The 15,700-nt window shown below is 41.8% G+C and overlaps 1 protein-coding gene across 1 annotated transcript; it reads right to left on the reverse strand.

The window, feature by feature from the left end:
* Positions 1–12,612: 12,612 nt before the first annotated feature.
* LOC146701604 (uncharacterized) lies at positions 12,613–15,132 on the reverse strand. The gene has a single exon (XM_085467903.1). The coding sequence runs from the start codon at positions 15,082–15,084 to the stop codon at positions 13,318–13,320; it is 1,767 nt and encodes a 588-aa protein (XP_085324029.1). The 5' UTR covers positions 15,085–15,132; the 3' UTR covers positions 12,613–13,317.
* Between the last annotated feature and the right edge of the window lie 568 nt (positions 15,133–15,700).

The raw sequence follows: 15,700 nt of genomic DNA on the forward strand, positions 1-15,700 counted from the left end.
CGCGCGCACGAGGATACATAAAGCCCTGATTAGTGGAGCACAGATTAAGCGAGTCACCATGGAGACGGAGGGAAAGAAGGCGCGGTCAACATACCTTACAGCGCTTGAGGCCGAAATTCTGATGGCAGCATATGCCGATAACATGCAAATTTTGCAGGAAAAAAGTAACACAGCCTCAGCTGCAAAACAAAGGGAGCATGCATGGCAAAACATAGCTGACAGAGTCAATGCGTGAGTGTTAATTTAAACATTGATCTAGGGATTTCCACCCATTTAACACGTTATTTTATTATATTTTATTTTATTTTTTATCTCATACATTTTATTTTGTGATGTGATGTGAGCGCAGGTGCAACCCAACAGGCCCCAAACGTGCCTGGCAGCAAGTAAAAATGAAATATAAAAATATAGTCCAAACAGGTAAGGTGTAATTGTATTATGAGCCATAGTGCTTGGTCTGTTTGTCCGATGTAAATCAATTGCAGTTAGAGGCTACATTAATTTTCTTTCTGTAAGCACTTATTGAAATTATCTGAGCACATTACAAGTACATATTTGATTACTCTGTATGCTCAAATGTGACCCGTTATAGCCAACAGAAAAAAAGCAGAGGCCCGAAAAACAGGTGGGGGTCCTCCACCACCACCACTCACAGAGGCTGAGCAGTTGGCTTCCACATTTGTGATAATGGGAACACCACAAACAAGTACAGGAGACGTTTCAGTGCAACTGTAACATTCCTGACTGCCCGACAGACGGTAGCCTTGGAAACGTGCTCAGCATCACCAATATTATACAGAAAGCTCCCGTTTGCAAAAAACCGAAGTGCGATACAAATAATATGTACAGAACTGAGAGAATGTCCGCGATGTGTCACATGAGCAATATTAGGCCTGAGGATGTTATTCAAATGAATTATAGATTGTGCTGAGAAACGGTGACGTTCACACAGAAAATCATCAGGAAATGATAAAATGTCCAAACGCGCTCTAATCACTCTCTCCCAGCGGAGAGCTCTGCGGAGAATTTGGGCTTCAACATCTACTGGCTCTTCAAGGAAGGAGCACGCCATGTCTGACACTTCCTACAGTCAGGTTTCCGACACAGAGGCGGAGAACGTCAGGGTTAGTTGAAGTAAACCTGCTAGGGGGCAAGTTAGCTTCACGGAGTGTGTCGTCATAGTAACTCACTCAGGATTAATCTAAACTCGCTTTGTGAAACCGAAAACCCAGAGTTTTCGTTAACTCAGGGTATACTTACTCAGAGTTTGCACTAAACCGGCTTCCTGAAATAGGGCCCAGGACTACTGAGGACTTAACCAAGACAGAACCAGAATCAGAACTAGATGATAGTAGCACTAAAAATCATCATAGACCTGCACTACACTTATTTTTTAATTCTACCAAAGTACAATATTTAGATTGAGAAAAGTTTATATAATTATTTAGCCTTGTTGTGCAAACAAGCTGCATAACTTAATAAATATAGAATTTGAAAAGTAACAAATGGTATCTAAAAAGAAACACTAGGTACTAGATACATGTTCTGATGAGTTTTGGCAAACAACCATTTGACTAACATGTGTGTCTCACCTGCTCTTGTTCCATCTCTGTTCTGTCGTCATTCTCTCTCTCCCTCTCTGCTCCTCTCTCTCCCTCTCTGTTCCTCTCTCTCCCTCTCTGTTCCTCTCTCTCCCTCTCTGCTCCTCTCTCTCCCTCTCTGCTCCTCTCTCTCCCTCTCTGCTCCTCTCTCTCCCTCTTTGTGCTGACAAGCCAAACACCAACATCATCAAATATACAGTTGAAACCACATATTTATGTACTCTTCAGATAAAAACACAAACACTTTTTTAATTGTAACATCAAATCAGACTAAATGTTTATTTTTTTAGATTGATAAATATAAAAAACATATTTGTTAACTTTAAGAGTAAAGAGAGAAACTATCTGTATTTCTTAATTGCAAATGGCACCAAATTGTATTCAAAATTGAGCCACACTTATGGAGCTCCACAGTTCTTTTCCTGGTGTTTTGGTTGACATCTCTTGATTTTCCCATGTCACAGAAACAGGCTCTGTGTTTTGCCTTATATGCATCCACAGCTGTGCCACCAATTTACTCACATGGACTCTACTAACCTATCAGAAGCTTCTTCAGCTCAGAATCGAATCGTCTGGAGTTTTCTTATTAATTAACAATAAACTTAGTGTATATGTACTCCTAAATTTCATGAAAGTGATTAAAATAGACAGCTCCCTCTTTTTATTCTGACATTTAACTAATTCAAAAGATATTTCAACATTTATTTATCTAAAACAAAAGTTTACTCTAAATTGATGTTTAACAGCAAAAAAAGTTTTTATGTTTTCTCCATAAAGTGTATGTAAATATCTGGTTTCAACTGTGAATATACTGCTGTGTATTGAAATTCCTCTTGTTTTGCATAGATATACTGAACAACATCCAAAGCACAATATATAAAATAACATCTACCTGAGTTTTTTCTTTGAAAGAAGCTCCTTATGTCCATTGTTGTGTTCATCAGTACACAATTGAAACCGATTTAGAGAGTTTGTTTAGCCGTGGAGGGAAACAACTGAAAATATGAAATGTAAGCTAAGACTCTCTAAAAAATCAGCATTGCTGTTCGGCTTTTTATTTATCCATTTGTTGATTCACTCGAAGAGCAAGTAACGCAACCAAGTGATCAGTTTGATATCAATCTTTTGTGATACACCGTCATATTTACATTATTAGTTCAGTACGAATGATTTGCTTTGGTACCTGGTCAAACTTAAGCTCTCCTCTGTCTGCAGCAAACTCGCAGGCAGCAGCTTCTCCCCCCTCGCTCACATGGGTGCTGTGCTCAGTCGCCTAGTGCCTGAGCTCGGATCATACCAAAATTAGGGGGAATTTACGACGGTGCGCTCTGTGCTTCGTGTGTTGTTTTTGTTTTATACAGTTGTCAGTCAGGCATCTAACTAAAAAAATTACACTCCAAAAGACCCCATGCTTCTGAAAAAATGACACGGGCTTAAGCCCAGTAAGCCACCCCCCCCACTCCGCTGATGGTTGACTCCAAATCTTCCGAACACTATGTCGATTTGAGAACGCAAGACCGAAACAGCGAGACCAAGACCAAGACAAAAGTCCGTCGAGACCAAGACGAGACCAAGACCACGTAAAAGTGGTCTCGAGACATCCAACTCTATGTGTAACAACCTAACTGAAACTATATGTACTATATTGAATAAATGTTCTAATCAAGAACCTCTACTAAAAGCTTAATAAAAGAATATAAAAGTATACCAGACAATTTGAATAACCTAGTAATTCAAATAGCCTCGTCTAACCAGCTCCTCAGAATAACTTGTTTCATTTCTGCAAAGCCTGCAACTTCCTGTCAGCCTGCAACTTAGTCTTTCTGAAAGACACACACACTGTTTAAACATCTGAATGCAATATCAATACTGTAAATTATATTATTAATGCAATGGTAATGATGATGATTATTTAACAATAGTAGTAAAATAATTTCCCTGATCTCCACAGAAGCCTGCTAGGGTGGATATTTTCGAAAACTCCGTTTTAGCATTTACGTGTGGACGAGGAAAACGGAGAAAACGCAGCGTCAAAGGTGTGCGCCTATTTTGACGTCACACTGTGCGCCACGTTTTTGTCTTGGTGCCATGAATTCCTACAATGGCAGACTTAGACAAAATACTGTTAATTTTACTATCTTCAGTGTTTAAATGCTTACATATGCACACGCAGTTACTGTCCCTTCACACATAGGACTCGGTTCAGCTTCTATGAGCCGTCTTTGTATCTAGTTTTCCCTCCTTATTGACATTGTGCCCTATTTTTCCTCTTTTTTTCAGATCTGATTTGGTAACTACCATCCACTTAACAAAAATTAACTTTTTCTAAACAGCCCTCACCACTCCGCAGTCTTCCCCCCAGCCCACTGACAGCGAGCATCATAATGCCCCGCCCAGCTTCCGGCACCTTTCGCCACTCTGGCAGAACACACAAAATGACACAGCTTTGCGATCTCCCCAGCATGCAGAGTCTGATGTCGAGGACTTCCCTATAGATGGTATGCTTTTCAAATTGTTTTAAAGCTGAATCACAATGTCATTGTGCTCTTATCTTCAAAGCACAAATTTATACTCCTGAATGTCATCTTGTTGTGATTTTTTTCTGTAGAGTCCAGAGACTCTGTGAGGCCACTATTACAAGGCAAGTTTGAAAATCTTGGAATTTCAGATTTTACATGGTATAAATGGTAAATGGCCTGTATTTGTACAGCGCTTTAACTAGTCCCTAAGGACCCCAAAGCGCTTTACACATTCAGTCATCCACCCATTCACACACAATTCACACACTGGTGATGGCAGCTACATATACAAATATCAAATATATGTGACAGGCAAAAACTAGCAAACACTTTTAGCAGTTAGAACAACTTATACTTGAATGCAGAATGTTACACCATCATTTATGGATATATTAGTTTTTCGCCTCTCACTGCTTAAGCCATTAATCTTTCTAGAATTGTTCTTTGAAACAGATGCGACCTCACAAAAGATGTTAACTATGCTGTCAGACCGGACCAGAGCAGTTAATGAACTCCGTGAGGAGGTCAGAGCCATCCGCCATCCCTGCTGCAATGAATCGGTAGATGCTGGGGTACTGCCTCTGGATTTGCCCTTGCACAACATTGAGGAGCTAAACAATGCAGAGGCAGCTCTTAGATCACAAGAGGCAAATAAGGCAATGGTAAGTATATAAAGGTTATGTACACTTTGTAACTATAAAGTGTAATAGCTGTCAGATGTGATTTAAATACATAACGACGGCATGTTGATTATACACACAAGCACTTGCATACACATTTAAGACACGAGACACGCTAATTACATCTCTTAAAATGTGTCTATAGGTGAGACGCTTTGCCTTGATTGGAGGGACCACACTGGAGGTGCGAGTCCGCTGTGTAATGGCTTATGCCATTACAAACGAGCCTCGGTACTCAACTGGGCAGGGAAAAAAACCAAGGACCAGACAAAGCAAAAAAGGGCATTTAAAGATACCAAACATGCATCTGCACAGCGCTGTAAGTTTTACCGTTTATTGTAGTTTTATGAGCCTAAAGTGAACAATAAAGGGATCAATTGATCTGCTGGGTGTGTTTCACATTTCCTGTCCAGTTTTTGCTATATTACTTTGTCTTTCTTAATAACAAGACTTTCATGTCCGGTTAATCTGGAGATGGAGTCTTTGGTCTTCAGCTTGTTTAGTCCTCAGGTTGTAGTTTGTACAGCCCGAAGACCCCCATGTTTATTTTGTTTTAAAGGATACACGACACACCATGCTAAGACTTATCACTTTTTCCGCTCATAGCTCTTTGGGAATCAAATGCGGCAGTTTGCAGATTTACGCCTGGTAACTTTCATGTTTATCAGCCTAGGAGTTTACATACTTTCTCCCCGCTGAAGACAGTTAACAAGAGCTTATTCATGTGCTCTAATTCACTTTTTTTGTTTGTGTGTGTATTTTTGTCCTAGATGGCCTGACGCAGCAGTTAGGGGCAAACTCTATGTCCGAGTTTGTCTTTGCACAAGCAGTCCAAAAATGGCTCCGATACGCCCCAGATCGTATGGGTGGCGCAGGACGCACATCATCCATCCGCATCCTGGAGTAAAAATTACAAACTTATGTGAAACTACTGAAAAAAAGAAAAAAGCCGGTCCTGCTATGGGCTGAACCATTTGTTACTGATGGAGGGGGGGGGACACTATGCAATATATTCAGTTTTAACATTTATATTCACAGCTGACTGTAACTACGCTCAAACTGTTAATGCTATCTTATTTTAATAAACAACACTTTCATATGCAAAACTGGGGTGGCACTTGGGGTGGCAAGGGATCATTTTAGGGTGGCACTTGCCACCCTTCTAGATCCGCTCCCACAATGCATTGCGGCGTGACGTCAGCTTCAAAGCCCTATACCGATGCTTGAGAGCGCGCGTGTGATGCAAGTATGTGTAGAGTGTTGAGCGCGTGATCAGTGGTGAGAAAAACAAATCACGAAACGTGACCTTTCTTTACTCGTGGCTCACTTGCACTTCTAATCTGTTCGTTTGCACACTTACACACACACAGCTGTGGTCTCCTGTTTTGCTACACTCTGGAGAGCCTCGCCTTTAACGGTCTCCTCTCACAGAGAGCAACAGAAAACTTCATTCAGAAAACTTCGAAAAACTCGAGATTGACTGAACTCAGTTCAAAGTTACCTTGACACTTACCTTTAGATGTGAGAGGTAGCGATGGTCCGCTTGAAGCTGACGCTCCGGTGCGTGTGTGAAAAAGATCAACACGCTGCTTCAGAAGCACTGTGTCGAGGCTTGATTCGTTTGGCCAGAGTCACGTGATTAGTGACGTCTGAAGCGTCATTTAGAACGTACTTTTTTACTGAACTTTATTGAACACACAATAAGTATACAACATACAAATAGATGAAGTTTAAGAAAGAACAGAACATGAACATACAAAACCAGGGGTAAAAAAAATAATTATATGAGTACGTGAGTCTCTTTTAAATGTTACCATATAGTGACTGGCTGGGTAACATTTATGAAGAATTTTATATGAGATTTCCTTCACCTTGTTTACAATTAGATATTTATGGGATCATCCAGACGGTCTTCCAGGTGATATCTGGAACATGTCGGTTCCAGTAAGATATTATATATATGGGAGAGACACGATATATTCTTGGAATAAACTACGTATTCTCTTATTGCTGTTACCAAGTTCCTGTGAAAAGCAGATTTTTCCCACTGCTGACTCAGCTGGATCAGAGAGAGTGACTGAGGTAGATATTGAACTGTCAGTGTTTTTATATAACATTAAAGTACCTGAGGGTATGGCACCAAGCACCATTGAGAATTCCCAAACACTGATGGGAAAATTATATAGTGTAAGGAATTCATTGTAAGTAAGTAGTGCTCCCTCTTTATTAACCAGCTGAGCCACCAATAGGATCCCATTTTGGACCCAAGTTTCCAGGAAAAGTGATTTGTTTTGAAATAAAATATCTCTGTTGTTCCAGATGAGTTATATGTGTGGTGAGAAGTTGTGTTTATAAATGAGGGTCCATGCTAAGAGGACCTGCTTATGGTTTTTCCATATAAAATTAAAGAGCATGCGGTCGATGTCTTTACTAATTTTCACGACAGCGTGTACCAGTTCCCACGAATATCCAACAACCTCGCACAGCCATTGAAGTGGAGTGGACCAACATTCCACAGGCCACAATTGACAATCTGATAGACTCCATGCGACGATGTGTTGCACTGCATGAGGCAAATGGTGGTCACACCAGATACTGACCGGTTCTGGGTCCCCAGACCCCCAATAGCGCAAAAAACTGCACATTCCAGGGTGGCCTTTTGTTGTGGGCAGTCTGAGGTACACCTGTGCACTACTCATGATGTCAGATCAGCATCCTGATGTGGCACACCTGTGAGGTGGGATGGATTATCTCAATATGGCAGATGTGCCCACTACCACACATTTGGACTGATTTGTGACCACTGTTTGGGAGGGATGGTTATATTGTGTATCTGGAATGAATTTTAGGTCTCTACATCCATCCCATGGGGAATGGGAGCAGTAACAAAGGTGTTGCGTTTATATTTTTGTTGAGTGTAGATCCAAAACCAGTCTAATGTTATTAGAAATGTGTCTGTTTCTCATAAAGCCTGATTGTGTCTCATCGATAATTGTATCCAAGAACTCTTTAATTCTGTTAGCAAGTACTAAAGCCATAATCTCATAGTCATTATTGAGCAGACAGACGGGTCTCCAATTATCAATAAGAAGTAAGTCTTTGTTTGGCTTTGGAATAAGTGTTATGAGACCCTGAGTAAGAGTAGGAGGGAGGGTGTTATTCTCCATACTTTCTATGAAAACCTGCAGTAAGAACGGAGCCAGGAGATTAGAAAATGATGTATAAAACTCTGCAGTTGAACCATCTGTGCCAGGAGATTTGTTGGCCTTAAGTGCAGAAATAGAATTACAAACTCCCTCCACAGTCAGAGGGCTGTCACAGAGACTTCTATCTTCCACAACAATAGTTTTTAGGTTTTTAATATTATTGAGAAACAGTGTTGAGACATCCTCATCATAGTTTGAGTTGTACAGTTTAGTATAGAATTTGGCACAGAAATGTGAAATTTCTCTAGGATTGTCAGAGACAATGCCATTAATATTTAGTTGGTTTTGGATCTGTATTTTTCAAGCCTGAAAAAGCAGAATTTTGTTCTCTCTCCTCCAGCCACCTCTTCCTGGATCTTACAAAAGCACCCTCAGCCTTGCATCGATATATATTAGCGTATTGTCTGTCTTGTTTTAATATTGGTTTAAAATGGAGCACTGTAACAAAAAATAATTTCCCCCAGGGATCAATAAAGTATTCTGATTCTGATTCTGATTCTGATTCTGATATAAACCGTCCAATTTATTTTGAAGGTCTAGTAAAGTTAATTTATCTTCCTCTGAGATTTCTTCTGGGGATTTCTGGTAATAAGAGGCAATTTTGCTGATCACTTCTTCCTCTTCAGCTTTCCTTGATTTAATAATTTGACTCCCATATCTTCTCAAGAATTTGCATGCTTCAAATTTAAAAAGTTCCCAATTGGTACAAAAGGACTTCTCTGTGTTAGCTTTATTCCATAATGAGCCATTAATTTATTAATCTGCATTCTAACCATTTTATCTTTTAGTAAGGAGTTATTCATTATTTCTTCTAAGGAGTCAAGTAATTTATCATTTTCAGATTTATTATTGTAACCATATATATTTGCTGTAATGAAAGTACTGTTATTGTGTCTAATTATTGAACAAAGGTAGTGTCTAGTAGTAGCGACTGCTGTCTCCAGGTAGAAACAGCAGTGATACACCTGCTGCTGTCAGACCTGCAGGTATCAGGCTGTGATGTTTTCCTTTATAGTGGACAGAAATATTTGGAGTGGCACAAATAATTTGTGTGGCATCTTATTGAATGCAGAACAGCTGATTGTTCTGTAAATTGTTTGAAATGGTTATAAAAAAGGGGTAAAAGGTAAATGGCTGCAAAAACTTTGTTGTTTGCAAAACTTTTGCATATGATTTTAAAATTGTCAATTAATATTTGCATGTAAAATTATGAAATGTGATTCATTAAACATGTTTGTGGTTGTTACAGTAAAATATATAACTTTTTCTACTCGGATTTTATGTTTTTGTCTGATTTTAGATCAATTGTGTCAGTACAGTATGTCAAAATGAAAACATAACTGTAAATTCAGACATGTGAGGTTGTGCTGAAAAGAATGATGCCAAACAAGGCAAAGTAAATCGTTTGTAAAGGTGAAATATGGAGGTAAAATCAAAAGTAGTTAAAATTGGCCAATTATCCCCTGGAGCCCAGAGGGTTAAACTTTTTTTTAAAGTAACGCTATAGTTACTTTTCAAGTAATTCATTACTTTCAGAATCTTGTAACTCAGTTACTAACTAAGTGACTTATTTGAAGAAGTATAATTAATTACTTTTTCAAAATAACTTGCCAACACTGTTTATAAGGAAGTGAGTCATTCGCAGGATTTGTGGAGCGTTCTGATGGTGAGAGATAGCAAACCACAGATCGTTCTATTGAGAGATATGTAGCCAGAGAGGCAGAGGAGAGGTTCTGTCATGTGGGAGTATTTTCAGTAGATTTTGGTCAGTTTTGGTTGGGTTTGCCAGCTTTGTGTTCTTGTTATTTGTTTTTTTGTGTTTATTTTATCTAAAAATGTAAAAACCTTAAATTGTCAAAAATCTGCTTTTCATAATATAAATATCATGAAATAACTTTAGAAAGACTTCCATTTGACTGTTTACATTTAATGTAATAAAAAAATATTTTTAAAGTAATCTCAAATGTTATTCTACAAATGTGCAGCAACTTAATGTGTTTATTCTTTTTAGCTTATAGTCTGTGGAACCCAGGACGACCAGATACCTGCATCTCTACCAGTTTCGGTGCACTCCAGCCTTCTTTTTACAGCACAGTGTTAACTTTATGACCTTTCACAGCACCTCTGGAATCTGGATGGCCGACACCTGACAATCAGGATGAACCGTGTGTTTGGCTGATGTTTGTTTTTCTTTAAGAGTGTTTGTAAAGCACAGCACAGACAGACATGCGAATCGATCAAACTTTTCTACAAAACGTTATACCAGTCCGGGTCAGGAAGGGCGATATAGCACGGACCCGTCAGATGACTACGCCGGATGGAAACATAACCGGAAGCGTCCCAGGGACTTTCCCTTTGACCTTCATCCTGGAACCGACCTTTGACACTTGGATGTTGGCTTAATTTTTACCCAAAGAGAAGTTTGACCCTAACAAAAAAACACGATACTGTGATACTTTGATGTTTTTTTCAAATAATTTGGAGCGAGATTTATGTGACTGTTCATCTAAAATCCAGCAGAGAGTGAAAATACAAGAGCTGCTGCAATCCTCTGCATTAATGATCTCTGTTTCTCTCTTTCTGTGTGTGCATGTGTGTGTGTGCATGTGTGTGTGTGCGTGCGTGCGTGCGTGCGTGCGTGCGTGTGTGTGTGTGTGCGTGTGTGCTCACAGAGGGGAGGTCACAACAGGAGTTCCCTGAGTTGACACGTATGAAGCATAAAGTCAGTTTGGAGCAGTTGGTAAACACAGAAGTACATCCAATCTTGACTAAATTTCTTGTTTATCTACTTCATGCACATTGCACGCACAAGAATCCAAATCTCTGTATCACAATGATTTCATTAAAGCCTTATTATTTTATGGGGGCAATATCACATATTACCGTAGATCATTAATAGGGAACAAAAAAGAAGGATCACATCGGCAATGTTGCTGGGAGACAGAAGTCTTGACACGTACTTATAACTTAAACCACAAAAAACTCAGTTACAGCTGGTAAGATTTGTGGTATAAACCAGACTATCACAGTCTGCATCTTTACAGGGTTGTTTTCTGCTTTTGTTCACTCCTAGTGTGATTAAAAAACAACAAACACAGAGCCCACTAACTATTAGCCGCTTTCCCCCCTAAACAGTCAGTTGACTGAGAGAAATGCAATCCATTATTGTGAACGCTGAAGGAGATGTGCTCCAAGGTCAAACTTATATTTCCTTAACTTACATCCTATGTTCTGTTTAATTCCGGCATCCCTTCATGGCTTGATGGAAAAAATTGGTTAAACCATTGCTCAACTTATGTCTGAATGATGGCAGATAATTCTGATGAAACTGACCCCGTAAGAACTTTGCAGCTGAGTCGAGGGCTCGTGGAAATAAGGTCAGGAAGTGTCCGGTGTGACTGCGCGTGCGGGCGTCTGACAGACACACTAGTGCAACTCAGAGTGTGAGCAGCAACTCCTGTATACTAAACATAAGAAAAGTAATTTGTAGTGCTTCTCTTTTTTTAAACCGAGATTCCAGGGATCATGCTTATATGGTTTTCTTTTATTCAAAAACAGGTTAGTTTAGCGATCGTGTAACTGTGTCCTTGACCTTTTTACCGGCTTGAGAAGTTGGTTCCCTGGTGCAGATATCTGGGATGGTTCAAACGCCGAGTCTCCAAAGGCAAACAAAAGGTTATTTTACACGTTATTTCTTAAATAGTATAAATGGGATGATGACGATAAAAGTAATAAACAATAAATGTAAATCTGTTTTTTTAACTTTTCAGACTCATTTACCCACTCCAGTGACAGCGATAAAAAAAAAGATCATGACTTTAAAGAGATTATGAACAAAATGCATTACATTTTGGTTTTTGCTACATTAACAACTTTTCCAACTCTGATTCTCTGCAGGACCAACACGGACACCAGTTTAGACTGAAATCCAGTTCCGACGGCACACGCAACATGTTCAAGCTTGCACGGAGGCATCTTTCTTTCAGCTTAACGAGTGAACCGTCAGCTCGTTCAAACACACGTTAAAGTCCGTTTGGCTCGACACCACCGAACAGAGGCAGCAATATAACATAGCTAACATTAACAGTGCAGTGAATCCTGCTTGTGCCGTGATATTCAGGACTGCAAACCGAGCAGCATCACTGACTTTCAGCTTGTTGTGTTTGTGGATATATGACTGACTTTAATTATCCATAAAATCATCACATTCTCTGTAAGATTAAGGTCGACTATTGAACAGCGAATATTTTAAAGGCTTTAAAACCAAGTCAGTACAAACATCACTAATGTCACATAACTCTGCCGACATGTGGCCAACAGTAATGCTTTAATGTTCTTCATTATTAAACATTTGCACATAAATAAGTGACATAGTATTCAGTAAGGCGAGTTTATTTATATAGCACAATTCAACAACAAGGTCATTCAAAGTGCTTTACAGAGACATTAAAAAACAAAAATAAAAAGCATGATTTAAAATTGATTAAAAAGAATTTAAGCTTAAAAGTGTGGATTTGGTGCTTTATTCTATAAAGACACATCTCCTGGATGCACTGGTACGCATCTTCAGTGATGTATCCTAGGGTCATCAGGTGTTTCAGGTCTCTCTCTTTTGGCCACAGCTTGTATGATGTTGGAGACATCCTCATCAAACTTCTGCCACTCGCTCTGGCTGCTGGCTGGGGGCCACTTAATCCGCTGTTGTGGAACTACACTGCTTGGATTGGAAGAGTCCTGTGCATGGAGGGACTGGGCTCTGTGGGGTGCCTCCTGGCCGGGCTCCTCCTGCGTCTCACCAGGTTCAGGACCTGTGCGTTGCACCTCACTCTCCCGCTCCAAACATTTCATTCTAGCCTGATGGACATTTAGGCCACGCTGGTTCTTGCACAGCTTGCCGCAGATACATGTCTTACTCGTAGTCCTTTCCATTGCATTAGTCGTTAACCTTAAGTCCGTCCGATTGGAGACCTCATCCTCCCCCCCTCTCGGGGTCTCCTGGGGGTATCTTTCTTTAGGGCTTTCCATAGCTTTTTGGGTGCTTTCTCGCGAAAACTGCAGACCGGGATGCTAGCCCACCCTGCCCCTGGAGCCGTCTTTCCGAGCTGTCATCTGTCTCTCCAGCCGTCACCAAACTTTCTTGGTTGTCACCTAGACTCTTCCTAGGCGTCACTGGCTCAGCCAGAGTTTAACTATAAAGACACATCTCCTGGATGCACTGGTACGCATCTTCAGTGATGTATCCTAGGGTCATCAGGTGTTTCGGGTCTCACAACATCATACACCCTCGCCCAGGCGACCCAGCCGGGGGTGATCAGGCCCCGACTTGCGTACCAGTAGCTACCCACGGATCAGCCCTCTTAATCCACAGCCACCTTGTGGCTTTCTCTGCCGCTTCACTCACAGCCTGGATGGCCCTCTTCTTGGCTGCCCCAGCCACGCCCAGCCGGCCTAGGACTTTGCAGAGTGATCGTCCTGCAAAGCCCCTACAACCCACTTCTATGGGCTCATAGAAAGTCTTCCAGCCCCTTCCCCTGCACTCTTGCACTAGTTCCTGGTACTTTCCTCGTTTCCTTTCATTAGCCTCCTCAATCCGCTCTTCCCAGGGCACTGTGAGTTCCAGCATGATCAGCTGTTTTGAGGCCTCAGAAATAATTATCAAGTCTGGCCGGAGTGATGTTTTTGCAATGTTCTGAGGGAACTTTAGTTGTTTACCCAGGTCAGCCTGTAGCTGCCAATCAGAGGCTGTGTTGAGAAGGCCAGTTGTCAAATGTGGGCGCACCTGGGGTTTCTCTCCAGCCTTAATAAAAGAGATTGCCTTCCTCGGAGCATGATGATGCTTGCTGGTGCTGATTGCTGAGGCAATCTTTTCAGCAACTACTCTGAGCACCTGGTCGTGCCGCCAACGATACCGACCATCGGCCAGGGCCCTTGGGCAGCTGCTAAGGAGGTGTTCTAGGGTCCCTCTTCCAGAGCACAGGGGACAGGCAGGTGTCTCGCGCTTTCCCCACAGATGGAGGTTTGCTGGGCTTGGCAGAGTGTCGTATACTGCCTGCACTAGGAATCGGATCCGGTGGAAGTCTGCCTGCATGATGTTTGCCCAGGTGACCTTGCGCTGCAAGGTGCCCTCCCACCTTGTCCATGCTCCCTGCCGCTCAAGGCCTACAGCTCTGCTTACTCGCTCCTCCTCCACACCTGCTCGGACCTCTTCCTGGAGTAGCTGGTGTCTCTCCTTTCCCTGTGCCCTGCTGACCTGGGCCTTTGGGACGTACCCCAAGCCTGCTCCCCCTGTTGCTAAGACCCCCATTAGTGTTTTCTGCCTTAGGCGTGACTCCGCCACCTCAACTGCCTTCTCAGCCTTCCACTTTCTTCCTGTCCTTACCTCAATGCCTGCTGATGCCACCTTGCAGTCTTTAGAATCTCTGTACTGTAGGGCTTCTCGTGTGCGAGCCACCTTGAACTCTTCTGTGAGACCACTGAAGGGTAACTGCACGCTGTTGCTTGTCCCATACAAGGCAGCGCTGGTGAGACTGCGGGGAAGTCCCAGCCACTTACGAAGAAAGCCACTGATCTTTCTTTCAAGGGATTCCACAGTAGTTATTGGAACTGTATAGACAAGCAAGGGCCACAGGATTCGGGGCAGGATGGAATGCTGGTAGATCCAGGCTTTAAATCTTCCAGGCAAGCCGGACTTATCCACCTTAATAAGCCACGCTCCCAGCTCCTCATTTGCCTTCTGAATAGCAGTAGAGTCTTTCAGGCTGGAGTCAAAGCGTTTCCCCAAGCTCTTAACTGGTTGTTCCGTTATGGATGGAATAATGGTTCCTGAAATTGAGAACCGGAACTTGTCCGTCACCTTGCCCTTCTTCAGTACCATCGATCTTGACTTGGAAGGTTTAAAACTCATCCTTGCCCATGAGATGAGTCTCTCAAGACCTTGCAAGATCCACCTACACCCGGGAACTGATGATGTTGTAATGGTGAGGTCATCCATATAGGCTCTGATAGGGGGCTGACGAACATCTGACCTTGTTAACGGCCCTCTGCACTCCACCTCCGCAGCCTTTACCACCATGTTCATTGCCAGGGCAAAGAGCGTAACTGAGATGGTACAGCCTGTTATTATACCTTTTTGGAGTCGGTGCCAGTCTGAAGTAACTGCCCTAGAAGTGACCCTAAGCCTGAAATTGGCGTAATAGTCCAGGATTAGGTCCTTGATCTTGCTGGGGACATGGTGGAGGTGCAAAGCATGCTCAACCAGTTTGTGTGGGATCGACCCATACGCATTAGTTAGGTCCAGCCACAATACAGCTAGGTCGCCTCTCTTCTCATGTGCTTCTCTTATAAGGTGTGTAACTACACCTTATAAGAGGTGTAGTTCAAATGCAATTCAAATGCAATTCAAAATGTAATTCAAATGCAGCTGAGAACAGGTGAGTCTTCAACCTGGATTTAAATAAACTGAGTGTTTCAGCTGATCTGAGGTTTCTGGGAGTTTGTTCCAGATATATGGAGCATAAAATCTGAATGCAGCTTCTCCGTGTCTGGTTCTGACTCTGGGAACTGATAAAAAAAACGGATTCAGGTGACCTGAGGGATCTGGAAGGTTCATACTGGGTCAGGAGGTCACTGATGTATCTTGGTCCTAAACCATTCAGAGCTTTATAGACCAGCATCAGAACTTCAAAGTCTATCCT

Source organism: Copadichromis virginalis, linkage group LG9 (assembly GCF_057382275.1).
Source record: "Copadichromis virginalis isolate Kocher_CV1m ecotype Utaka linkage group LG9, C_Virginalis_male_GT1.1, whole genome shotgun sequence".
Lineage (NCBI taxonomy): Eukaryota > Metazoa > Chordata > Actinopteri > Cichliformes > Cichlidae > Copadichromis > Copadichromis virginalis.

Bases quoted from the DNA above. Each gene is read 5' to 3' on its own strand.
- LOC146701604 (XM_085467903.1), bottom strand. From the start codon at position 15,084: ATGAACATGGTGGTAAAGGCTGCGGAGGTGGAGTGCAGAGGGCCGTTA.